Raw genomic sequence first — 26,405 nt, 5'->3', positions numbered from 1 at the left:
CTTTACTTTTGTCATTAACACCAAAACAGAAATGAAGGTACTAATTACTAATTCCTGCCCTGTCTTGCAAATGAGAGATTCATTATATTTCTTCCAACTTATTTGCTGCAACTCTACTCTAGACAAAAGACTGCATGCTTAAAAGGATGGCTTAGGTAAGATTCAGCCAAAAAGTAGAGCCAAGCCTTAGAGGGCAATATCTTCAGTACTATCCCATTTGTTCATTACAAATAGCATTCTTTGCCCTTCTTTCTTTCCCTGCTTGTCCATGTTCTACTATATTAGTGACTTCTTGATTCTTCATTGCGCTTCTCATTCCTACTTTTTTCTGGTCTCAGGAATACTCACTTAGGAGATACTTTGAAGATATGATAACTGAAAAGGTAAGAGTAGCCACAAGAAGCAGGGAGACCAGAGGAGCTGGACATATCTACAAGTGAAAGAAAACTTCCCTCCTAGACATTGTCAAGAAAACTGATATGCAAGAACAGGAAGAACAGTGCACTTTTTTAATGTACATAACATTCACTTGCACATACGTGTGTAGAGACGGGTAGATTGCTCCTAAGACTGCTTGTAATAGCTACAAACATAGCTTTGGCAAATGGGGACTTGTTTTAAAGTCCAACAGTAATTGCCTTTGAAACTCAAAACTGATGTTTGCATTGTATTACGCTGTCATTATTAACTCACAGAAATTTTCTGAACTCAGCTATCTAGCTGACTTCCTAAACTGTCTACAAATCAATATGTTTTGTTTAACAAAAGCATTAAAACTGTGCGTTTTGGGTATATTCAAATTCAGGATAAACTTTATAATAGTAAGATTTCACTAGAAAATGAGAACTTTAAAAAAAATGCAACTACAAGCATCATCTTTCTGTTCTCACATTGCTGATATGCAGAAGATGCAACACAAGAAAATGGCTAATAAACTACTCACAGCTCTTATGTCTCATATCTCATAATTTATTCAGTTTCTCTCAAAGAATGATAAGCATCCAATAAGTGAGGCAATCACTATAGTTTTAATGTATATGCATATTACATATATTCAAGTATATACCATGAAACCATTCAAAAGCCAAATCTTTTCTTAAGCCAAAAGAACTACACAAAGTTTACATGTAACATGATTTTTCAACTTTTTAATAGCAAGCCTATTTTTTCAACCACTCTAACAACTACAAAATATCTTTTTGTAAAAACTGTATTTGTAAGAATTATTTTTGCTCACTCTAGTTTCAGCTACAGCTGCCACTACTGCATGAACAGAGCAGTAACGGTAATAAAAAAATACCGATTCCTCTTCTGCTTTCAGCAGCAGAACTTTGCAGGATTTTTTTTTCATTCATTTGAGACCAAATACAAAAATAAATATGGTGATTCTCATTTTAAGCACACACAATTTAAAGAAATATTTTTTATAGTTGCTGCTGTTACAACATTTGCAATTTGTACCATGCAACTTGATAACAAATTTAGAGAGCTGCAACGTTATGCACTTAAAAATGTGATGAATAGCATATTTAAAAGCATTTTAAAAGGAGGTCAATTCTGACCTCTGGGCCATGAAGCACTGCATTAACAGTTCTGCAGAAAGAAAAATGATAAGGTATGAAATGAGTGCTCAGAAACTAGAACCTTATCAGTAAGAGTTTGATTCAAGCCTGTAAGACAAATTGCTCAGCAAGGCAAGTCACCTTCCTGCTGTGATGAGGATATAGCTGAATTTTCAATGCAGCTGACTATCTCCCTCATCATGTCTCTTCAACTTGATATCCTTACATTCAATATCTGGTTTACATTTTCTAAGCATCCAGTTCTTATTCTGAATACATCTTGTCTGAGTAACCATATACCTACCCTTCCAGGATAATTATCTTTTTCCTTTATCTGACAATTTAGCATTGAGCACAACCACTTAAAAGAAAGTCTAACTGCTAACAAGGAGGGCACTGTATACTGTTATAGGATTTTCATTTACCTGTGATAAATATACTAGAACTCAAAAAATACACTTGGTATTTGGTCTTTGTTTCATGCACTGTCTTTTCCAGAAAGCAACCCTGACACTTCCCTTATTCATTTTTTCTTTCTTTACACACTTACTTGAGCACCAATGGAATTTTTAAGGAGTTCTTCCACAAACTTCCAATTGGATTCCTTCTGTTTCTGAAAAATAATGAATATCAGCATGAACTAGCACTGGTATATCTTACAAGAATCATTATATAATAACAAAAATAAGAAGGCAAGAGATTTACAGAAATATTTTGTTTCATGACAGCATACTGTAGTCACGACTAAAAACAGGAATTCCATTTTATGAATATAATTGTTACCTGACCTAAAAATTAGGCCTCAAAAACAAACAAAAAACCTGAAATAACAATAACAAAGCAACAAAAACCCAGAATAATGCTATTTTAACAGATTTATGCGGCCCATCTGCAGTTCCAACCTTCACTTCTAGTAAAGAAGTAAAACGGCATTTTCAATTAATACAATTAGTAAACAAGTCTTGAAATGTGCGCATTTAGCAATCTCTAAAAAGGAACAGATAAAGGGTAAGAAAAAGGCACAATTTTACTTTTCTTGTTTTTCCAGGAAAAAACTACTTCTAACTCATTTTTCCTATTCTAAAATCCAAGTCCAATTGAAAATGGCCAGATAGTAAGGATCTAGATAGCGAAAAAACAATACAGGGTAGGTCAAATATAGCCCATAATCCATATTTTCCATCTTGGGAAGAGAGAACTATTAATTTGAATCAACTAGACCATGCTACTGAAGTAGAAGATTAGCATGGAAAAGTATATTAAAAAAAAAAGTACTTAGGGAAAGTGGAAAAGGGTACATGGTTTTATAAGTAAGATCATTTCCCAAGAAAAAAACAAAAACAAAAAAAGGCAACCAAGCCAACACATTTACAATTCTCAGCTACAACTAGATCACCAGATCACCCAGGAGTACCAAAAATCACCTCTTACACTCAGTTATGTAAACAGCCTGTGTTGATTATCTAGATGCATGAATGTAGTACTTTCATCATTTGTCCTGCCTTACTATCTCCACTATTGCAACTGTTAAACCTTACAAATTATTTTGCAGATACCTGTCCTTTAAATGTCTGTACAGGGCTTAAGATAAAGAGTATCGTATGCTTCGGTAATGGAAATAACTACTTTCCAGCAGAAATGCTATTGTCCCCTGCTTTCCTCTGCTACTGACTACTCTAGTTAATACCATGACTTGGTGACAATTTTACATAGAATTTCTAACTGTACAGAGAGAATTTAAGGCCAACTTTAAGAAAGAGAGATATAACACTTATGTTACATGATTTGACTACTTCGTGGATTTATGCTTCTGCACTGTGGAAAAAGAAAAAGGAATACACTGAAAAGCTGCTGATGTTATCGAGACTGTTTACAGGACAAATACGAATAAAGGAACAGACCTGCATGAAGTTACACTACAGCTCTGATTTAGTAATTCAGAAACTTCAGCAGTATCAATTAAGATCAATTAAGATCTCCCACTGCTTCCTTCTCATCCTGCCCTCACATTCACAACATTCCACTTGTCAGTTGCTCTGGTTCTTCCGCTTGTAGGACCTGGTGTGAACTGATCCAGTGACCTAACCCAGAGCACTAACAGAAAAGAAAGAATAAAAACAGGAGGAGGGCCTGACTGAGATGACAGAACAGGGGCACAAATAATTGCACTAGAACAGCAAATGGTGTACCATATCTCAGGTGGTAAAGAGGACTATTAGAAAGCTATTACTGATGCCAAAGTCTATGTCAGTTAAGACCCTGTCAGAAGGAGTGATCACCACATCTCTGCTTTGTATTTAGACTGCTATATTTTAAGAACTGATATTATGCAATTATCTACAGCATCTACTGCAAACTCCAAGTGAAACTACTTGACTGCTCAAAGGCCAGATTTTCAGAGATAAAAAGATACTAAAGCAATCACGCCAAATGGCTATGAGGCCACCAGTTATCTGGAGCAGCCTGCTCAGAGCATGCTTTTAGTAATTCCATAGCCCAAGGACACATGATTTATACAAAAAGGTGTTTATAGGCAAAGTTCCAGCTCAGTTGCAGTACAGAGGTCACCATACAGAATTCTGGAGTAATCTACGGCAAACTCTTGTCACCAACTGGAATTGATTATAAAAATCACACTCAGGTTCAACTCAGATTCAGGAAAGAGCAGCACAACAACCTGCTGCACTTTTCTTTTAGCTTCACTTGTCTCTATCTTTTAACAGATGTTTCATTCAAATCTCAGTAAATTTACATCCTAACAGTATTCTCTGCTACTCTGGCAATATGGCATAGCAACTGTTTGAAATCCACTTTTCTCAGAGAATATGTAGAATCTGCATCTTTTACCTGCTGGCTTACCATATCCCTCCCTCTACTCTCAAAGAACCCTAAAATCAGCAGGACCTGCAGACCCTGGAGTGTGTAAAACTGCTCCTAAGACCGAGGCCCTCTGGCTTCTCTGAGAGAAGCTTCTACAGAGACTAACATTTTGCTACCCAGAAGATCCATACCAGGCTTCTCAGTTGGAAGTCCATGTTTGCATATCTTGCCACGTAGTCATTTCAAATCATTCAAAGGCAAGAATTCTTAGCCTCAAGTAATTCTGCCTATATTTCCTTAGTCCACAGTACATTGAAACTGACCCCCGCAATGTTCACAAGCAGGGATTTTTCTCACCAGTTCCCACCTGGATTTTAAATCCTGCTTCTCAGAATAGTGAGGTAGGACCTCAATGTGGGGTTTATGAAAGAGGTATATACTGTACTTTCCCCAGAAAACAGCATCTAGAAAGCCTGGTCAAAATTTCCTAGTTTTAAAAGTGGTTTCATGTGTATGAATTATATATTCAATATATATGAATCACTGCATATTTGAAATTACGTTATATGAGCTAAAGGGGAAAAATAAAAAGAAGCAAGTCTGAAACCTATTTAGAATTTTAAAAGCTTTCATAATAACCTTAAGGCCATGCAGTCCACATTAAAAAATTGAAAATCTTCTACAGATGACATAGGCTTAGAGGCAATTCTTGCTATGAAGCACATGAATAACCATCATTATGACACATTACCCTCCCACATCTGATCACAGTTAATTAAAAGAAAGCGTGTGCCACAAAGCTATCACGTCAGATGTTTAACCAACAAAACAGGACAATGTTAAGTTCTGATGTAATTCCACTTGTTTAAAAAGAATTGTATCGGGGACTGCTTTAATCCTACTTCTAAAGAATGTTAGAGGATACATTTCAGAAACAACAAAAAAGGAAATGATTACAGTCTACTATTTACACAACTATTTATGACAGGTTACGTTCTTGTGGTGTGTACTGTTCTTTCTGATTACTTCTTTTTGTAATCATCAATAGCACTTAAGAGAACAGGGACCCCTGGACAAACTCACAACCACTTTCGGAGAAATGTCAAGTACAGCTAACAGTTTGAACATAAAGAGCATGAGAAACATCAAGAAAAGCATTTACAGTACGGTCTTGTGATTTACAAATTTGGACTTGGAAATTCTCTTATCCTAGGTGGGCTCTAAGGTAAAAAAAAAAAAATACTGTTTAATCTTGGGCAAATCCCTTTCTGTTGCTGCATCTCAGATTCCTACTTTAAAATAAGAACAACAGGAATCCTTTTTCCATTCTATGTCTGCTTGGCTTATTTAAATAACATAGTGCCTTGGGCAAAAAATAATCTCTCACGAGGCTAAATACACGGTATATATCACTACAAGAGACAGAGGAAAAAAACAATGATCAAAGTAAACAGTATCACTGCATTCTGATTGGGGCATAAAAATAAGAAACATAGGATAAGTGACGCAGTAGTTTCTGCATTCAACCTGGAAATAACCTTTCCTCTCCATTTAAGTTCCTTTAACAGGCACAGAGCGTAGTAATTCTATCTTCTCAACATTTCTCTGAAACACACTATGGACTGTGGCCACCCCTGGCCCGGTACCATAATAACAGAACAAAAGCAATGAAAGGTTGAGACAACCTTCAGTATAACAGTCAGACGTGATCTACAATTGGATGTTTAAATTTAACATTTTAACTTTTTCATTCCTACACTGTTTATATACAAATGCTTTTATAAAATTAAAAGATCAAACAGTCGCTTTAAGTTACCAAAAACTTATCATGCCAGTTGATCTGTTTATTTTAATCTGTCTCCCCCCTTTTTGTAGTTCTGCAGTTCATAAACCCTTTTCAAGGTTTTAATGTTTCATCCTATGTCAAAATGAGAATCATTTTCAGTATCTTGGAAAATACTTTAACAGAGAAACCACATGTGTCACATCCCTTTAACAGACATAATTAAATTACAAATAATAAAACACACTCTGTAAGAAATACAGAGCTGATGCTTAGGAAACTGGTGAAGTTCTGCTGGCATGTAGAACAAACAAAACAAAACTACACTGCTGGGTCCTCAGCTACCTCTTTAGCTTCTATTCAGCTCCCTTTATAGTCAGTTAAGGAAAACTGGCAGCTTTCATACCTCTCAAGATGGATGAATTGCCTCTCAGCAAGTGCCTATTTCCTTCCAAATTAATGATTACAAAGTTAAAACTAGGCAGGACGAATATCAGAGCATAATACTGAAAGAAGGATCAAGAAAACTAGAGTGAGGGCCATGCAGGAATTTCATGCATCAGTACCAAGCATAGCCCCACGTACATCTTAACAAACATAAGAATGGCATGTGCAGGTTTCGTCTAGAGAGCACTGCTACTTTCACAGAGCATATGGTAACATCAAATCCCTCAATGAAATCCATGGAAAAGAACTTCATAACTGTGTTCTAAATGGTAGGAAAAGCTAAGACTATGTCCTAAGGGCAAATGTCTTGAAATTTTCTACCAGAAACTTGAAACAGTATCTAGTATCAGATATTCACAGAGATTACACTACATATGCATATACTGCACCTCAACATACCAATATGAAATAAAAATTAACTATATTAGAATTTCTCCAGAGCAGAGCTACCTTTTTGTTTTCTTTTTTAGAAAGAGATAATATCAATTGCACAGTCAATGTTTAATGTTTATACTTCTTACAGTACAATCTAATGTACTCAGCCCGTAAAACAGCAAACTCCGTGAAACATTTATGATACTGTCAGAGGGTCTTAAAACATCTTACAGTGATCTAGTAATTAGTACAGACCAAGTTTCCTTAATACAGTAATCTACTGAATACCTAGCGTTTAACAAAAAGATGTCAAGAGCTGCTGGAATGCTTAGTGACTTGTATAAAGTGCTCGTTAATACTATCAACATTAACAGGCTCTTTCTTAAACAAATGAGAAAATTCCTTTATTATAACACAAAATGTATTCTATCAACAAAAAAAGCAAGCAAAGTTGCAGATCTAAATAAAATACTACAACTTTCAGGTATTTAGGAAAGAGCATACCCACCTTCTCTTCTAGATTTCCATTACGATCAAACTGGTAGAGCGACGCCAGATGAGTAACAATCCATAAGCTAAAACTCAATGGATCTTTACACTGAGTTGTTCCAAAAACAGACATGCTTTCAGAACTACTTGGTCTTTCAAAGATGCTCTTTAGCTTTTTGTTCACCAAGCTCCAGAAACACTGGAGAAAATGTAAAAGTAAATTAGAAATGTGTTATTAAAGGCTACGTGAACGTTTTCTACAATACTGTTGTAACAATCATTTCATTTTTTACAGAGAACAAGCAATATGACAATCATTTAAAGAAAATATTATCAGAGAAAGCCTGCAACTATCTTACATGCTCTTCCTCTACCATAGGATGCTCTTAGTAGTAGAAATCAATGTGAAACTAAAAGATTTGGTCACAAGGAAGAATGTGATATGATTCCTCACAAAGTTACAAGCAGCTGGAATGACAATGTACAGACTGAATCAATTAACTTTGTTCTCAGAAAAATTAAAGTTCTTTAATGAAGACTTTATACAACAGGTTTTTGAAAAACTCTTAGCCACAGACTAACCTAACAAAGGGAAAGCTAGTAGTAGATGGGAGAGAATCAGCCTCGAAGACAGTAAACTGAGGTTTAGATGACTTGTTATAAAGTCAGCCTCTTCCAGCACTGATAAATTGATTACCTCTGGCTCAGATCCCCATCTATAGCATATTAGGCCCTCTCTCAGCCTGTCTTTATATTCCCTAATTATACAGAAGCTTTCTGGGACCTCTTTGCACTTACACTTTACCCACCTCAGTTGGGTGAAACCACAATTACAAGCATCAAAAACCAGGCTGTTCTTTTACAGATAGTTGAAGTATAGGCACCAAGTACAGAAACATGGGCTAGATGGATCATTGATCTGACTGATCTACTTTTTCTAGCACCCAGCAATGAATTGTTATATGATATAACACAAATTGCAAAATAATGATTTTAAAAAGCGGGTAAATGTTTTCTTTTTCACTATGTACTATTATACAATGTCCAGTTTGTTTGTTTTCCTTAGCACAACAAGAACTCCTTAACAGTACCTTAAGTCATAATGAAACAGCATACTGCAAAACCTAGAGACTTGATGCACATTAAAGAATGTGGCCTAAAGCATCACAGTGAGCATGCAGTTCTCAAGGAAAAAATGAAGCTTAGTTTTATCATCAGATATGTGAACTAGTGCATTCACAGCAGTCTGGGAACGTTTGGCAAATGCACTGCGTTTGTAACATGCATGCATCTGTAACAACATTCTTCCATTACCTCTGTTTGAGATCCTTTATTTCTGAAGCCCAGCAGCTGAATAAGCAGAATCCACAATTCCTTAATGCAGTTGCAGGGATAATGGTGACTAGTAAGAGCCTCAGAAGGTCTCACCTTAAAGAGAATTACACAAAACATTTTTTCAGAGAAGTGTAATTTCTGAAGCTGTTTATTTCCTCTGGTTTTGGTGTGGGGCTTGATTTGGGTTTGTTTATTTTTTGCACTTAAATAACATGGCTACAGCTACAGACTAGAAAGTATATCATTCCATTAACAGCCAAAATATGTATTTCATGCAATAAAACACTTTTTCCTAATTTTACATACATTATAGATTGTACTATTTCTAAGTTTCTTCTAAGCTGCCTTCAAACTTTATTTAATCTAAAGAAAACAGGGTTTCTGAGGCCTAAATGAAAAGGAATTGCAATAAAAACTGATTCATTGTCTGACAGTATGGAAAAGAGAAAAATGATTATATTTTCTTGATGTCACTGGAAAGATAAGAAAAGGATTTAAAATGATTTAATAGCTATTATTGCTGCTATTTTTAACTGAAAAATCCTTAATGACTAGGCATAACACTAGTAGAATATGTTTTTGTTGGTATGAGGATGTTAATGCTCCCACAACATTTCACAGAATCTGCTTTTTGGTAAATTTACTGCAAGGCATTCTTTTAACATGCAGAAAACAGCATATTTCAAGTCATGTATGTTATTTGATTACTATTCCATATTTAACAAAATTCACTCCGACTGATGCATGTCAAATGCAAACCATTCTTCTTGTGATTCATCTTTCAGTTTTATATTCCCTGAATTGTGAAACAAAATAAGCAAAACAACTAAAGAAAATGCTAAATGCATGAAAATTCTCCCTACACTTCAATGTTTTTTAAGACCTAACAGCAATGTATTTGAAATAATCATAGTACAGACATAACTTTTACTTACTCTGTCTTAGGACTTATGAATCTACTGAGCTGTGTTCAGAGGTAGCAAAAACAGTGAGGAAAAACATTGCTTAAATGGCATAATTCCTTCAGCAGGGTCAAAATGCCAGAAATGTAGTAAGAAAAGAGTAAGACAAACCAGCTTACACTCAGTCTATTGCTTAACAATCAGTACTCAAGTTGAATAACAAGCCCACACCCTTCTAAAGAGAGGAACAGCACCTAGAGAGACTTATTCATCTAACTCACCACAGGAGGAAGAAACTTCTGCTATACTTTCCTGACAAATAAAGGAAGCCTAGGATGACCAGCCAACTAATTCCTAGATACCTAAATCAGATATGCTGAAACTGGGTTTTTATATCCTCTTGCTCTTTCTGATCCATTCATTTTGAACTGTACTTTTATGACACTGGTACTTAAACTAATTTCAGGTTTGGCAACCTAACAGTGAAAATGAAAAATTAAATCAAAATACACAAAGCCAATAACAGTAGCAGCACTGTGACAGAGATGTTACAGAAGTGAGAATGAATGACTAAAACCCACATATTCAGACGAAGAATATCATCAATAGTCCCAACTTCTGTTTCAAACCCTTACAACATTCTATAAGTATGCAGAATTTTTATTTATTGTTCCTCCCTAAAGTACTTCAGAATAGTTTTAAATACTGTAACACTTAAATCTAAATAAGAACTCAGATTTATAAATAGGTGTGGTAATTTGTTTTTCTCTCTCTAAAGAATCTTGTTTAACCTACGAAATTGTCAGAGTGGATTCTAGTGTCAATTTATGAACCACATGAGGCCAAGTCTGAAATATTATAAATACTTACATTGCTCACATTCCACAGTTGCTACTTAGAGTTTTTCCAGCACCTATGTCTCTCTGTGCTTCTAGCTAAGCATCTGTTATGGGAATCCCTCAGTAATCTGAATTAATTTTAGGCAAATATTATCTGAGAATAAACATCAGCTAGGCCACTAAAGTCTATCAAAAATTAATTGTTTAACTGCTAAATTCCCAAAACTGAAGCAGTCTCAAAAGTGCTCTGGTTGACTCATCAGAAAAAAGATCCCTTTGAAAAGAAACTACTGCAGATGTACTCCAACACATGGGAATTTTATGGAAATATTAGGTATCCAACTTATCAAACATTTTATAATGAGTGCCAGTTGCTGCAAAAGCTTGCACCTACTGTGCTTTTCTACAGGCTAGCAGGATCTCTTCTGTAAGATGTGCTACATCTGACCAAGATAGAGTATGACTAGTACTACCAAAGCAAGACACTGTATAGACATTGGATAGACAAAGTATAAATGAGACATTGTTTGGCTCAGGAATAGCGTATATCTTCTCTCGCAAGTTCAGTAACTTGGTAGGAATAGCTATAACCACAAACCGGTTTATTCCTGGGACAATACAGGTGTGGTACCAAGGATGCACTGCTGGGAATAGAATAGACTTCCAGGAATATTTTTTCTCTGCCTAATGTATCGCAGGGCACAATGGGCTGAGTATGTCAAGTGTCTTGACATTGTAGCAGTTCAAGATACAGATTTGAAAACATGAGTATAAAAGATGGGTGCTCATGTGCCTTCTTTTAAGAATACTAACAAATGTTATGAGCTTTGCTTGTTGCAAAGCTTATTGATATGTCAGTGAGCTGACATCCATTATGGGTCTCAGTTGTGTTTTCAACAGTTTTCATAGAATACCCTGAGCTGGAAGGGATTCACAAGGATCAACTCTGGGCTCCACCAAGGTCTACCCAAAATTCAAATCCTCTGTCTGAGTGCAGTCCAGATGCTCCTTCAGCTCCAGCATCTAGGGGCCTTGATCCCTGCCATGGGCAGCCTTTACCATGCCCACCGCCCACCCTCTGGTGAAGAGCCTTTCCCTAACCTCCAACCTGCCCTTCCCTTGTGTCCTGTCACAGTCACAAGAGCAGAGCTCAGCGCTTCCACTCCCTGTGAGGAGCTGCAGGCTGCCGTGAGGCCACCCCTCAGCCTCCTCTGCTCTGGTCTGAACAAGTCAAGGGACCTCAGCCACCATCTTGCCCCCCAGAACCTTCACCACCTTTATAGCCTTCTTTTGTATGCTCTCTAATAGTTCTTATGTCCTTCCACTAATTGTGGCACCCAAGCCTGCACTGCACAGAACAGAGCAGTACAATCTCTTCCCTCACACAGATGGCAGTGCTGGGCCTCACAGACCTGGGGGTACAGCTGGCCCCTCTGGCTACCAAGGCACACTTGCTGACTCATATTTAACTTGCAAGCAACCAGGACCCCCAGATCCCTTTCCACATGGCTGCTCTCCAGCTTCTTGTTCCCCAGTCTGTACGTATATCCAAGGTTGCCCTGTCAGAATTTTGAAGAATATTATATTCATTGCTTGATTATAGAACCAAATGCATACTAGAGGAGGCACCAGCTCAAGTCCAAATTCCACTTGAGAAATTAATCTTGAATAGAAGTAGCTCAAGATACGCAGCCCAAGCCTAGGGAGAGATGAAGAAAACATCATGGTATAACAACCTTCTCTGTTATGTGGCTCTGTGGAAGTAGGATCAATCTGTCATTTTAAATATCTGACATTCCACAGGCTACCATCAAGCACAATAGTCAACAGATACTACTCAAATCCTCCTTTACAAATTTACACTCATTTACTTGGTTTTTTGATGGAGGAAGAGGTTGTAGTGCTATCTGATAATGTAATAAATCAAAACTAATTTTAAAAGGTAAGAAAACTTTCCAGAGAGACGGTTCAAAAGAATTTATAAATGCTACTGTAGCCATTTTCCCCCCAACCCCATAAACAGCATTATGAAAGAAGGAGGACTCCATTTTTCATGTTTTTGTACCATGAAAACATAAATTATACGATTCAGTCCTGCATTCACAGCTCACAAGTGCTGATCTAAACCAGGTTTCATAATGACACTGTCAAACAAGACTGCACAGCTCCTACTGGCTATCGAAACTTTGTAGCCTTGAGTCCTCAAAACAAGAAAGAAAAACATTGCAACTGGAGAATGAAAGAAAAAAGGAGGACAAGTTTTCCCTTGACAAACGTAGAAGAGCTGTAAAAGAAAGACGAGGTTGTAGAAACAGAAGCATTATAACAAACAGCAGTATGACACGCTTTAAGTGTCCAGTTAGCTTACTGCCAGGATTACAGCTTTTTTTTTTTGTTCCTGTTGAAAGGGTTGAAAAGATTTTTTTTTTTTTTGTATCTATATCTCTAAACCTTTTAGACTGTGCCATGTTTGGCATTGAACCTGGAACACTGAACTTATGAAATGTGGCACTCACTTCTGCTCCGTACACAGTGCATTTCAATACTTCTCTCTCATTCAACTGCCAGATGGTCATGAATAAATATAACACAATTTGAGCTCTTAACAAATAACACTCTTTAAAACATGGAGATATTAAGCCATACGTAACATTTAAAACTTAGCAGTAAGAAGTCATCTTTGCATTGGTACAATATCTAATTCAGATGCTTCTGTTGGGAAACATATAACTGTCCATGTTCTATATATAGGAAATAAGTTACCTTGGTGTACTTCTGGATGGACAAGCTTATTAAATCAGATATCAGATTTTCACAGTGTGTTTCGAATAAACTGATATTGGTTAAATTCTCCCCAGTTAGATTTATGAAATGGTTAGCATATACAACTTGCCCTAAAAAAAAAAAAAAGAAACAAAGAAAATTAGATCTATTTAGTCTAGAAAGGATTTTTGTTTCCTAAGCTACCTTAGAATTGGTTTGCTAAGTTGTACGTAATTTTAATTTACCAACTCATCTAGAAATGTCTGTCCATTATAAATTCAAGCTAATTTCTTCATTACACTCACGTCTAAAATTATTCCAGTTGATAGTCCAAAGGTTTGGCATTTTTAGCCTTTTATTGGCACAGCTTTTCAGGGAAATTAGGGTTTATTTAACTGCAGGTTCCCCTTTGTAACGTGCCAGTGTGCACGTTCTGAAATCATGACATGTTTTGCAGATATACAAGTTGATGACAAACAATTCTAGAGAGGTCTAACACTTTCTTTAGGATGTGTTGATGTAAAAAGCTGACATGATCATATTCCAACTTGAGCATTTGTAGACATTAACAGAGATAAAATGGTAAAGTTAAGAGGCAGTAAGATCTTATCTTACAAGCTTTCCAATAGTACAACTCCCTTGACATCAGTGGAAGGGAAGATATGTAGAATGAGTCTGTAGTTTATTCTTGGAAATGCAGGGTGAAACCCTGCATCCAGTACCTTGCCATTGGTGTGAAGTTTCCATTCAGCATACTTAACTGAACAAGATGAGAACCTAAAGAATTCAGCAAGGTACGTAGAATACATGATAGAATAATACATGCAGACATGCCTTGACTAGTGAATTTTGTTGTTAAAAAGCATGAGCTTTCATTTACAGAAATGAATTACTATATTATTACTCTGAACTTTACCTAGAATTAAATATAGAATTCTGGAAGAGACGTGACCTGCAGAAGTCTGCCCATCCCTTCTCCAAAAGCCCCCCAGAAAAGGAAAAAACGTTATCCCAATCAGTCATGAAAGAAACTTGTAAGTTCATAGAACAGCCAATCCATGCATTATCCAGCAATGCAGGCATGGAGAAATGACAAAGATGCAGGAAAGCAATATTGTGACTGTACTCAAAGCCAAAAAAAGCTAATCTAAGTGTTCAGTTTTGATATCGTTACTTTGCCCAAACACACAGTGCATTCTCTCCAGATCTCAGTGTTACTCCAACTATTGCAATTCTTATATGGAACTTTTAGATAATTATATAATGAGAAAGCTTTTGTTGCAGTGGGACCATCTATAGGAGAAAACACATTTTTTTGTGATTTTGCTAGCATGGAAATGATCTATAATATACATAATTTTCACAAAGAAAATCATAATGTCCTGTTCTGTATTTGAACAATTCTTCTTCAGCCACCTGAATGTTCTATGACTGCATTCTATGATTTTTTTTTCTTTAGTTTCTATGAATATCTTACCAAACTTTCTCCTCTTTTAAAAAACCATTATAATTATTATTTTTTGGTTGGTTGGTTTTGTTTTTTTTAAACAAAGACCTCTAAAGGCCTCTTCCTTTGCCCAGTATCTTCTTAGTGGAATACATGGTTAGCAACGTGGATTCTCTGCTCTATATTTTTTGTTCTGGTCCATCCTTTGAAACATCTCATACATTTGTTTACTGTTCATTATTATACATTGTAAATCTGCAAAATGTATTTTTATTTGCAATGTCAAAAGGTGTCTTGACATTAAGTACACTGTAAGCAATAACTGAAAACAAAATTTTGATTAAAATAATAAACTCCAAATACTATTTTGTTGCATTTGAGCTATACGAAGGACAGTTTAATCACATAGACTTGTAGCACAATGAAAAAAAGGATGCACAGACCAACATGTTTCATAAGATTTGAAATGGAAAAACTGCCTTCACCAAATTTCAATTTAGACAATTAAATATAGTGATGCTCAAAAAAAATTACTGAAAGTAATAAATTATTCTGGATGAATTCAGACAAAAAATAGAAATAACAACATAAACAAGTTTTAAAAAAAAAAGCCCTGCATACTTACTCATCATTTTTTCACTTAGTACATGAAGAATTTCTAGCACTAGCCAATGAATATCCAAATGGAGATGTAGTAAGTGCCATGATGGAGGAAAGATCTGTGATAACAAATACACAAGCTTATTTACTTGTAATGATTTTTTAGTGCATTTTGGATGTTGCATTAAGACTTAGTGCAAACGGGCATATATTTTGCCTGCAATTAACATTATTGATATACACGAACAAACAAACTACAAATATACACAGGCCATTCAGTCAAAGGGAAAAAACAAATGCCTTCATGACAATTAATCCTATCTATGGAGAATGTCTGTGAAGTATTTAATATGATCTAAACCATAATTTAAACACAATGTCTTGATACTTTTCAAGTAAAATATTAGGTAGCACACAGATTGCTAAAATAAAATATGCTTTTGAAGTAATTCCAAAATTTCACTATTGTCTTCTTTAAAGATTGCTGTTTCTTTCATCAGAAGCCCTACTGACAAGCTAAGCGGACAGAAAGATTCACAGTGTTGCTTCTTGATGGATCATTTCTCTCCAGATATGAGTTTATGCAATCTAAAGATTGAAATTTCTGGAAATTTTCTTCTCAAAAGCATTAGTTACTATAAGCATACACACACACACACACACACACACACACACACACACACCTTAGAGGTGTGTATTTTACATGCATTTAATACGGTATGACTTCCATGCCTGCACTTTTCTTCTTCATATGCATGATCATTTCCTATTCTAAATTATGCTTCAGATCGTATTTTTTAAAAACTGCCCCTCCTACTGGAAGCTCAGAAATTCTAGGCATTATGAAGGAATTTTTTAAACAAGCTACACTAATTCAAGCCTACTTATTTATCTATATTACTATTTGTATATTGCAGGAAGAATTCTAAAAGCTATAAAGCAAAAATAAATTTTAAAAAAACAACATAAAACCCAAAGCTCATTAGCTGTGCTGGCCAAGAATGGAATGGCACTGAGTTTATAATATGAAAAGTGAAGAAAGTAAAAATCAATTTCAATAACATTCTGAAGAAAGATTACCTCCTATTCAGACAAAATTCATCAAACTGAACACATACTCTTACAAAATAAATTTACAACTATAAAAGTCATCAACCTTTGCTTGATGTTGAATGGTAAATGCTGCCAGGACATTACTAGGGAGCTCACAAAGGTGACCAATGTGCAGGGTCAAAGAATGAAGCTCTTCCACCAACAGTGATGGGAACTGTGCTTCTAGTTCCTCATATGGGTGGAGCACTCCATCATTTTCTGTTTTAGGGGGCTCCAGATACCTGAATAAACACAGACATACAATGAGAATATGGATAAGGAACAGCTACACAAAGCTTAGTACATAAGTAAATAGTGCACAAGTCTCACCTGAAGATGAAAACTTTCACATAATGCAAGAAGTTTATACACAGACGTCTGATGTTCTCTGCTTCTGAGTGCAAGTTGGCAGCCTGGCCTAAAGTAAAAGAGATCAATAGCTTAAAGCAGATGTGCTCACAGTGACGCACATATCATGCATTCTCTACGGTAATGAAACTAGACCACTGTAATGCCATTCTCTTTACTGAAGTCAAATTGGTAATTGTCTGGTAACAAACAGCCACTTCCAAGCACCGTCTTGCCAAATGCAATCTTGCCAGAGTGATCTATACTTTATCTTATCATCACAGGCACATACCCCAAATATAAAGAAAAAAAATCACATACAATCCCTCAGGATAGGTGGCAGAGATAAGCAATTAATGCTAGACGAAATCACTCAGCCTTACAGCCCTGCTCCGTATCTGCTTCCAAAAGACCTTCTAAAAACATGTCAAGCAATTCAACAGCATCTTTTTCTCTTGGGGAAACTCATAAGCAGATGAACATATTTAGAAACTAACTTTGTAACTTCTCTTCCTGGGAAGCACTCCACTGATGAACAGTGCCTTAAGATGTACAAAGCTAAGGGTCTTTCATTCACTATCACGTATCCCGCCTTTCACTTGCAGCTCAGTATACTTTTATCTAGCTATTGTGGCTGTCTCACACTTTGTCTTCCTTCTCTCCCTCTTTCCCCCGTCTTCTTTTGTAGTTTTCTGCTTAGAGAAAAATTAAACTTAGTGCATGCTAAGTTAAATGCAGTCATTTAAATAGCTAATAATACATATACACTAATGCCTAGCATTCAGTCAGCCTGCAACATTGTGCCTCGTTAAGGATGAGGTGATCATTGGTAAGAGCATAACAAATGGGAACAGCAAATGGGTTTGAGCAGACTCCAGTGAAAAGTGTAAAGTATAAAAACTCTGCCACATTTTGCACTGTCCAGGGAAGGACAGTCACCTTGGTATTCTCAGCATCTGTACTGAGAAGATACTACAGACAGTGTATTTCTGAGTAATTACTGAACTTCTCAACTTCCTATATAATTCAGCCTTCAAACTTATAATAAGCCCAAGGCTGCAATAATCTTTCCGAAATATACTGCAACTCATGTCTTAGTATTTAATTCAAACACAGTGTTTTGTAGCAATCCCATTTCATCAATCCTACTGCCAAGACAAATTTGTAAATAACTCTAAACATCTGTAAATTACTATAAACTAAGCTTTTAAAGTTAGTTTTAAGTACTAACTTTTTCCAGTGTTCTTTTGGCTTACATTTTAAAAAGTCTCAAACCACTACCTTTACAACCAACATAGTTAGTAGTATTTTTTTGATGCAAGCTTCAATTTCTGATTAAATGCATTAACAGTTTCGCTAAATCCTAACATAGGATTGACATCTTAGCTCAAGCCAAATCAATACAAAATTCCCCACTACAGTCAGTGAGGTCAAGATCGACCTTTCTAAACAGGCAGACCTGGTGCAAGTCATTTGGAACCATTTCCACACTGCTACGTCAAGTATCCATTTTCACACCACCATATATCACTAGGTTGTCTACACTTGTACACTGCAATTTATGCTGGTTGTGTGTTGCTCTGTGGCACACCGTGAGCCAACAGATGTGATAATACAGTTCTATAATGAGAAGGCAGTCAGATATTTATCCCTGCTTCAAATGAAATGTGTTCAACTTACCAAAGTCAGAAGAATTCATTTCTATTAGGTCTTCCAGTTTGTATATTTGTTGCCTAATTAAAAGGATACAAAAGTTTACAATACTTATATAGTTTGAAGTTATTTGACTACATTTTAGCAAGGTTTTAAATAGAACAGTGAAGTATTCCTTTCTTTGTATTTCTGAAAAACTTACAGAAATGTAACCTGGGAGATGGTATTAGTGGAAGACTACAAACACACCTAAATGCACAGGAATGACAGTGGACAGAGTTTTTTCTTCTCTTTAAAAACATATATAGTAACAACAAAAAAATTAGCCAAGTAGCAGGGAAAAGGAAAAAACAAAAACACAGAAAGAAAAATCCTAGAGCCATTCCCTGTAAATATCATTCAGCTTTATATTTGATCACAGGATAAACCTGAAATTTAGCCCCCATGGCAAACATTCGATGTATGCTAAATTAATGCACACGTGCACAAGCACTATGAAATTCTGCAAGCAGTTTTTCCTTCTTCCTTCCCAGAGTGGTCTACTGCTTAACTTAACCACAAAGGATTAACAGTAACAGTTACAGCAGAGTACTAGTGTGTCTAGATAAATTAAAAACTCAATTTAGTTTTGGAGGGTGGAAAGAGTATTTTTAAAGAAGTCACTACTAAATACTACAGCAAATGAAAATAAAGAAAAAAAAATGTAGGTAAGTAGGTAAGTACTCTGCAATATTCCACAGCAACTGTTCTTTTCAAATGGTCTCCAAGTACTGTCTCCAGAGAGATAACATGGTACTAAACCCAATACACAAAAAGCACAAAAGCAGAAGACAGACTGCAAAAAAAAAAAAGTTGCATAAATTGAGAAAGGAGCTGTCTGACCCATTTCTTACACAGTCAAAGCTGCAACTACTGAGAGATTCAAGAACAGTAGATCTGAATCCAATGCACATCAAACGTCCTTGAGAACTAAACTTCGTGGAAATGTTAGTAAGTGGCCAAAAGGATCAAAAAATTTAGGTTGTAACCTGCATACTAACAGGCTGTCACCCATTAAAATTACCCCCCTTAGCTTTTTCTTGCTTGTATAAAACAACCTAAGACATAAAAACAGAAAACACCTAAGTGGCTGAAAGAATCAAAGCTGAATTTCTGTGTGAATTTTTCAGTTATTTCAATCACGTAGAAAAGAAATCTAAAGCTGGAAGACTTAAAGAAAGGGCTTTGGAGATTGAAAGTTAAAAACAGTCAGAAGGAAGTAAATAGAAAAAGACTCCCCTAAGTTGAGAGAAGAAGGAATATAGTGAGTTCATAAAGTAAAATCACAAACGGAGCATGACAAGCACAACAAAAGAAAACTTAAGTAAGAAATTCTAATTCCACTTTGCATTTGTATCTCCAAGATTGGTGCTCATTAGCTGTTAATCTTGTGACTCACATCTTCAGTCACATGAAAAAAATCACAGGTAGGAGTTCTTTTTACTGCGCAATTACTGTTTTTAACTTGTAGTTATGCTCTATTACATCATTATGTATTAATTCTATACAAATGTTAAGTAGCAATCTTCAATATTGTGGACACTTAAAAAAAATTACTGAGTTGCCACTAGCGTGGATTTTAACATTGATATTATCTGTGTTGTTGAACTGTTCCCAGCCACCTTGTTTTCAAGAATCAGCATAACTTGTATCTTCCATGTACAATCACTACATTGGAAAACGGAGCTTTCCTACTTTCAGTTGTCAAATGGTCTATAAATGAAAGCATACCATTTTATAACTGAAAAAAATGAACTGAAAGATATAAGATCATTGCAGAGAGACTTGTCACATCAAAAGACAGCTTAGCAACCAAATTCTTATAGCAAAGAGTTAGCTGAAATCCATTACTGCAACCAGCTCAGTACCTTTTAAAACATGTACAGCTTGAATAAATTAAGGCATAATATATCTCATTCGTTTTTTTTTTTACATTAATCTCTATTACAATTCAAAGATAAATACAAAGGGATTTATATTGCAAAGAAAAAGTTATTTCATTCAAGAGATTAACTACATTGCTATCTCACTGCAAAGTGATGTTAAGTCAACAAACAGTTACTGCACAGATCAGATTGGATACTAAAAGGGATAGGGTGTTACTTATAACTAAGTTATCCTAGCTGCTTCATTACATGTTTTAAACCACAGCCAAACGAGTAAATCTGCCATCTATGCCATCATGTTTCAATAGCCAGACTTCATTAATGACATTTCACATGATGCCCTTGGCCATACTCTAAAGGGATGGAAGATCTACTACAATTAAGGGAATGGTGGAATATATCACACGTTTGTCGAATCACAAAAAAGCCTCTTCCATCCATCCTCTCTGTGTGCTGTATATCCTGAGGATTATCAGTAGGCAAAGATGATTACTGGTGATCTGTGTATTTGCACTGACCAGACTAAATACCGACAGTGAATTAATCAAACACTGAGTAACTGTATCCTAAGAGATTGCTGAAGCTACTCTAATCCTAACAACTGAAGAAAGTGCTGCATGGAGTATTTAAAATATTTAACTCATAACCTCCACTTTTTCTTTTGCACGAAAAAAGGACTTTAAATCTTCAAAAGACAACCTCAATTATATGGGTAGCACAATCTTATTCAAGGAAAGCTTACACAGTTTACTCATGTATTGTTGAACCAATGGCTTAGGTTCAAGGAGCCTTAAAGATCATCTAGTTCTAACTCCCTTGCCATGGAGGCCAGGTTGACAACTGCTAAGCTGGAGTCTTCTAAATGGACCGTAACACCATTGCAATACATATCTATCAGTCTTTACCTGGTGACAGCAAAGATGTGCTCCATACTGCTTAGAAACTTTATTAATAAAAGTCATAGAATACTACAATTATCTGACACAAAATTTACATCTTCCATAACTCCATCTATGTCTTATTCATCACTTACCATAGAGTTACACAGCATAATCTTTTTAGATGCATTACATGGCCCACAGTCTATTATGACTTTACTATCAAAAACTTGAAGCTTGTTTCATTCTTAGAATAAATTGGTATAATTATAGAATTGGAGTAATCATAAAATACACATTACCTAAGTAATAGGTAATTATTAACAGTAACAGTAATAAGAACATCATTACCTAAGTAATCCAAAGAGAAGTCCACAGGACTCAACTAATGCAGTTTCAGTAACCCACTGAAAGCCAAACATTTCTATTGCATCTTCTTCATAGTCATTTGGAGAAGGATCCAGTCTCAGCAAAACCCTGTAAGACAGATCCAGTGTTCCTCAGTAATAAAGTAAATAAAGCTAAAACACTGATTTTTATAAATGTAACAGCAATATCTATACTGTAGATAGGAAGGTATAGCAGTGCTCTCAAGAGACTGTTATACCTTTTATAGCAATATAGTATATAAAATATGACAAGTTTTAGCTTCAACACTGTAAAAACACGTACTGTGCCCTGTAGCAAGACCATTTTAGAAATAAAGGAAAATTAACACCTTACACAGGGCCATCCTGAGGCATAGAATACAAACTGTCCTTAACAAAAGACGCCAGGACATTAGATAACACACATCACTGTAAGCTTATGCTTCAAATCTGTCTCAGGACTAATAACCAGCTACAGGGTATACATTTTTCCTGAAATACGTTCTCAGTAGACCAACTGCATAAATATAAAAAATATTTCACTAGTGCACTTCAAGATTGCTTAAAAACTACAGCAAATCATACAATAAAGCCAACAAAGATTTAAAAAACTATTTCAGAATTTTCCCTTGAACATTCATAAAATAACTCAGCAAATTCACTAAGATTTAAGAAGTCCATCTATTTGAAAAACAAAGTAAGTATTCTGGGCAAACACTTGCTTCTATTACATTATAACCAAATTTATTTCGTGCTTGAACTATGTGCTATTCCCAGTACAGTTCCCAATCACAGACAAAAAGAGCATCTGTTGAATAGTTGACTCAGTCTCCCACAACATCTGTAGCTCACTTGATAACTGTCTAAACATTGTTCTGTCTCGAAGCCTGCAGCAATTAAATCAAGTTAGTCCTGATCTAGGTAATGAAGACAGAGGAGTCTCTCACATGCAAGCTTCTTCAGCAGTTCACAATCCAAGTAGATTAGGTGAATAAAGGACAGAATAGAATTATCATGACCACAGTGACTTGGTGAACCTGTACAAGCCCCTGAGTGAGTTTTACTATGAAACTGTTTCTGTCATGGAATGCCTTCTTTGTCACTGTGGAATCAACTACTGCTATATTCACAAAGACACAGGCTCTCACACGCATGTACTTGACATCAGTGTGAATGAACATACTCTGATCCAGTAAAAATAAGAGTAATAAGGTAGGAACTGGGGGAGGCAGGGATTTTAATCCTGTTTAAGGATTTACAGAAAAGCTTATGGAAGTAAAAGTTAACAAAAATAATAAAACACAAAAGCAAGTGGGTTCAAAAGTATAAAGAAAGAAGGAAAGAAAAATTATGTTTGTACGAAAAGCAACCCAATCCCTGCAGGATCAGCATATAACAGAAAACTAAAGGTGGATCACAAAGAGAGAGAAGGTATTAACTAAAGCAACATTTCAGAATATCACATTAAAAAAAAAAACAACTTATGCACCTGACTTCTGAACCTTAAATCCAGAAAGAATACAAAGGTAGAGCTCTGAGAAAGATGGAATTAAAGCCATAGAGGATCCTATCAGAGACTTTGGAAAGCTGGGCAAAGTAGATTTGCTTCTGTCACATGGAGAACAAAAGAGACAGCATCCAGCAGAGCATAAAGTCGGAAAAAGCAGCGCTGCAGTTTCCCCCAAAATTTAAGGGGTCTCAGATATTGTTACCCAGACCAATTTTGAAGTGTCCTGTTAAAACTCCTGAAGACAAGTCTGTGTAGGGTCTGTACTATACTTTCATATCAGTTCACAGAGCTAGAAGCTGGATAATGAACTCTGATCAAAGGAGAATATCATCAGAATTGACCTCCCTTGACTGGCAGATGACAAAGCTGATCTCAGGATCATAAAGGCTCAAGAATAAATTCATTTGGAAATGTTGTCAGCATTTAGAGGTACAAAACAGTAGTGGAAAGAACATCTTAAAAAGATATATTTGAAACTCTAAAAAAAAAAAAAAAAAATCTCAACAAAAAGCCATGCCAACATACCTCTTAAGAGACCCACTTGCTAAGTAAGACTCTGCAGAGAAGCTTCTCCCTCCATTTTGGTTGTCAAAAATGCAAGAAAAACAAGGTGGATTTGACTTCTCATTCTCCACCTCCATTGCCATCTGCAGGCTGTCACTGAGAAGTGGAGGTGTGAAGGAATCCATGAAGTCATCGTTCACTGTTTCCATCTAATCCAGAAAATAAGCAGATAATTAACAATTAAAGTGAAAAACCTCAGCATTTCTTCAAATAATTTTTTCATTGTTATAGCTCTTCATAATCCACAAGCTCAGATGAGGACAGTATCAGCCTAACTGCAACACCAAGTTGAGAGACACCACCAAAAAGGAAATCATGGTCCCATTCCCTGCCACATAATTCTGCTGTTTTGTGCAACTTCTTCTTCCACAATCGAAACAGGCTCAGCAAGTTATATAATCAGAAAGCTAATCCTACAAAAAAAGTACACTCATCTTCTGTTTCAGTTTAAATTATTACAGAGTCATATAATAATTTAAGTTGGAAGGGAACCTTATAGGTCATCTAGTCCAAATCCCCTGCAATGAACATCTGCAGCTAGATCAGGGTGCTCAGAGCCCCATCCAACCTGGCCTTGAACCTCGCCAAGGATGGGGCTTCCACACCTTTTCCAGGCAACTTGTTCTAGTGCTTCACCACCTTTACTGTAAAGACCACTTTTTCTTATATCCAATCTAAACTGACTTGTCACAAAGCTGCATTAGCACTAGGGTAAAAGAAATGGCAGAAATGAAATACAGGTTGTTCTATGAGCAGAGTAACTGCAGTATGAAACGCCTGCCCATGGCTGGGAGGTGGGTGGAACTACACAACCTGTAAGGTCTCCTCCAACACAAGACATTCTATGAAAACACATCGTGCATTACAAGCTCCCAGTTGGTCATGACTTTAAAGCAACACTACAGCTCAAGTTCTTTCTGAAAAAGCATTAAATATACCTCAGGTGATAATTATGGAACCCTGAAACACTGAAATCTTAAAAGTTTAGAAAATGACTGTAGGGCTGAATCCGATACAGCTGAATTTGAGTTTCCATAAGAGTTCTGACTTCTCCTTTTGTTTTTATTTCTTTTTTTGATTCCCGAGAAGGAAGATCACATCTTAAAGAAGTTCACTGCATACTTAACCCTCACAAAATAATGTTTTATATGAGATGCTGAAACAGTAGAACTTGGCAACAGGTGCCACTGAGTTCTACAATAATAATAAGCAAGCAATACAATTAAAAGCACTAATAACTGACAGGACGCCTTCAGCAACTCGGTTTAGTGCAGGACACTACACTCAGGTGTGACAGCACAAGCTGCACAGCAGAAGCATGCAGGTAAAGGGAACGATCTGCATCACCTTCATTAAATAAGGCACAGCAACACTCGCTGTTGCTTTAACTCTAAACGAAAGCCTGTTCGATTCAAGGCATCCAAACTGCCCCACGCCCTGCGCTCAGCTTTCTCCCCTCCCCGCGTCGGCGAGTTCCCGTCGCGCTGCCAATAGGCCTCCCCGCCAAGGCCCAGGACAAGACCGGACCGGGGCAGGGTGAGGCAATAGCTGTGCCAGTCACGGAAGAACAGGGCAGGAAGACAGAGGCGGAAAGGGTCGCACCGCGCCACCCGGTACCTGCGGGCCACCGTGGGCCGCCGCCACCGCCGCCGCTCCTTCTCTTCCGCGCCGGAGCACTTTTCCGTGCGTCCCGCGCGCCACTGCCAGCCCAGCACTGCGCAGGCGCCGCGTCACCGATTGGCCGCTGGCCGCCGCTCCTCCTCCTTCTCTTCCTCCTCCTCCTCCCGCCCCCCTGCCCAGCTCTCTTCTGTCATGGCAGGCGGCCGCCCGTCCTCTTGTGCCTGCCTTCTCCCTCCCGCCTCCTGTCCCGCCCCGGGGCGAAGCACCGCCCGTGAGGCGGCTCCAGGTGGCGGTGGGCTGGTTGTGTTCCCGCTGGCTGCGCGTGTTGTCGTCAGCGCAGCACTTGAGGCTGGCTGTGCCCCCCCCCAGCCTGTACTGCTCCCTCCTGGCTGCCCCAATTCTGCCCCTTGTTCTCCTGTGCCTTTTCCCCTCTTGCTCATGCTGCAGCCGTGCTTCCCCTCTGTTTCCCGTTGACACCTGAGCCCATTATAGTGCCAGTATGCTTCTTGCTCACCTGCTTCGTTGGAGTTTCTTGACAGCCCCTTACCACAGCCCTGCTGCTGTTGGTTGCACTCCCATAGTCCTCGTCAGTGACTTCAAGTCTACTGTCACTGCTTTGCTAGGCATACCCGGCCTGGGCAGCCACTGCCAATTGATTCTGGCCATAACTTCTAATAAACTCTGGAAGCACAGTGCCGCTCCCAAACCTTCCTGTTTTTTTTTTTTCCACTATCTGCTATCTTTTTCTGGTTTCCTTGAATCTAGCTTATCCTGGGCTATCCTGTGCCAGAGCCTCATTTTCCATCTCTGCCACCTCACCAATCCCAAGCAGCCCCAGGCAAGAAGACCTACTCATGCCTCTGTCCTTCCTTCTCCACTTGGTCAGGTGCTGCTCTCTCCAAGCACAGGATTTAGGCTGTAGTACATTGGAAATCCACGCAGGGCATTGGCTGGTCTCATTGCCTCAGAAGTCTTCATTGGCTGTGACAATCACCACAGCGCAGGGGCCGGGGAGAAAGTTCTAAAGTTGTGCCTAGCATCAACTTAGTTTAAAATACTGTGTCGTGGACTTGGCTTCTGGGTCT

At 37.2% G+C, this 26,405-nt stretch overlaps 1 protein-coding gene across 3 annotated transcripts in view; it reads right to left on the bottom strand.

The window, feature by feature from the left end:
• The window catches only part of MMS22L (MMS22 like, DNA repair protein), an 86,576-nt gene extending 60,971 nt beyond the window's left edge, over positions 1 to 25,605 (bottom strand). The window contains exons 1-11 of one of the 3 annotated variants that reach the window (NM_001396538.1): positions 25,318 to 25,605; positions 23,662 to 23,849; positions 21,610 to 21,735; positions 18,483 to 18,535; positions 16,785 to 16,872; positions 16,519 to 16,696; positions 15,388 to 15,481; positions 13,316 to 13,446; positions 8,791 to 8,904; positions 7,496 to 7,675; positions 2,113 to 2,175 (exon numbers count right to left, since the gene is read on the bottom strand). In NM_001396538.1, the coding sequence (NP_001383467.1) occupies positions 2,113 to 2,175; positions 7,496 to 7,675; positions 8,791 to 8,904; positions 13,316 to 13,446; positions 15,388 to 15,481; positions 16,519 to 16,696; positions 16,785 to 16,872; positions 18,483 to 18,535; positions 21,610 to 21,735; positions 23,662 to 23,849 (1,215 nt within the window). In that variant the 5' untranslated portion in view covers positions 25,318 to 25,605. The remainder of the gene's footprint in view (positions 1 to 2,112; positions 2,176 to 7,495; positions 7,676 to 8,790; positions 8,905 to 13,315; positions 13,447 to 15,387; positions 15,482 to 16,518; positions 16,697 to 16,784; positions 16,873 to 18,482; positions 18,536 to 21,609; positions 21,736 to 23,661; positions 23,850 to 25,317) is intronic. The other 2 variants (XM_046938893.1, XM_025149077.3) reach the window with 2 other exon arrangements.
• Positions 25,606 to 26,405: the final 800 nt, after the last annotated feature.

The sequence above is a fragment of the Gallus gallus genome, chromosome 3 (assembly GCF_016699485.2).
Source record: "Gallus gallus isolate bGalGal1 chromosome 3, bGalGal1.mat.broiler.GRCg7b, whole genome shotgun sequence".
Taxonomy (NCBI): Eukaryota; Metazoa; Chordata; class Aves; order Galliformes; family Phasianidae; genus Gallus; species Gallus gallus.
The sequence above is the reverse complement of the archived record's forward strand: the minus strand, read 5'-3'. Positions and strand labels throughout refer to the sequence as shown.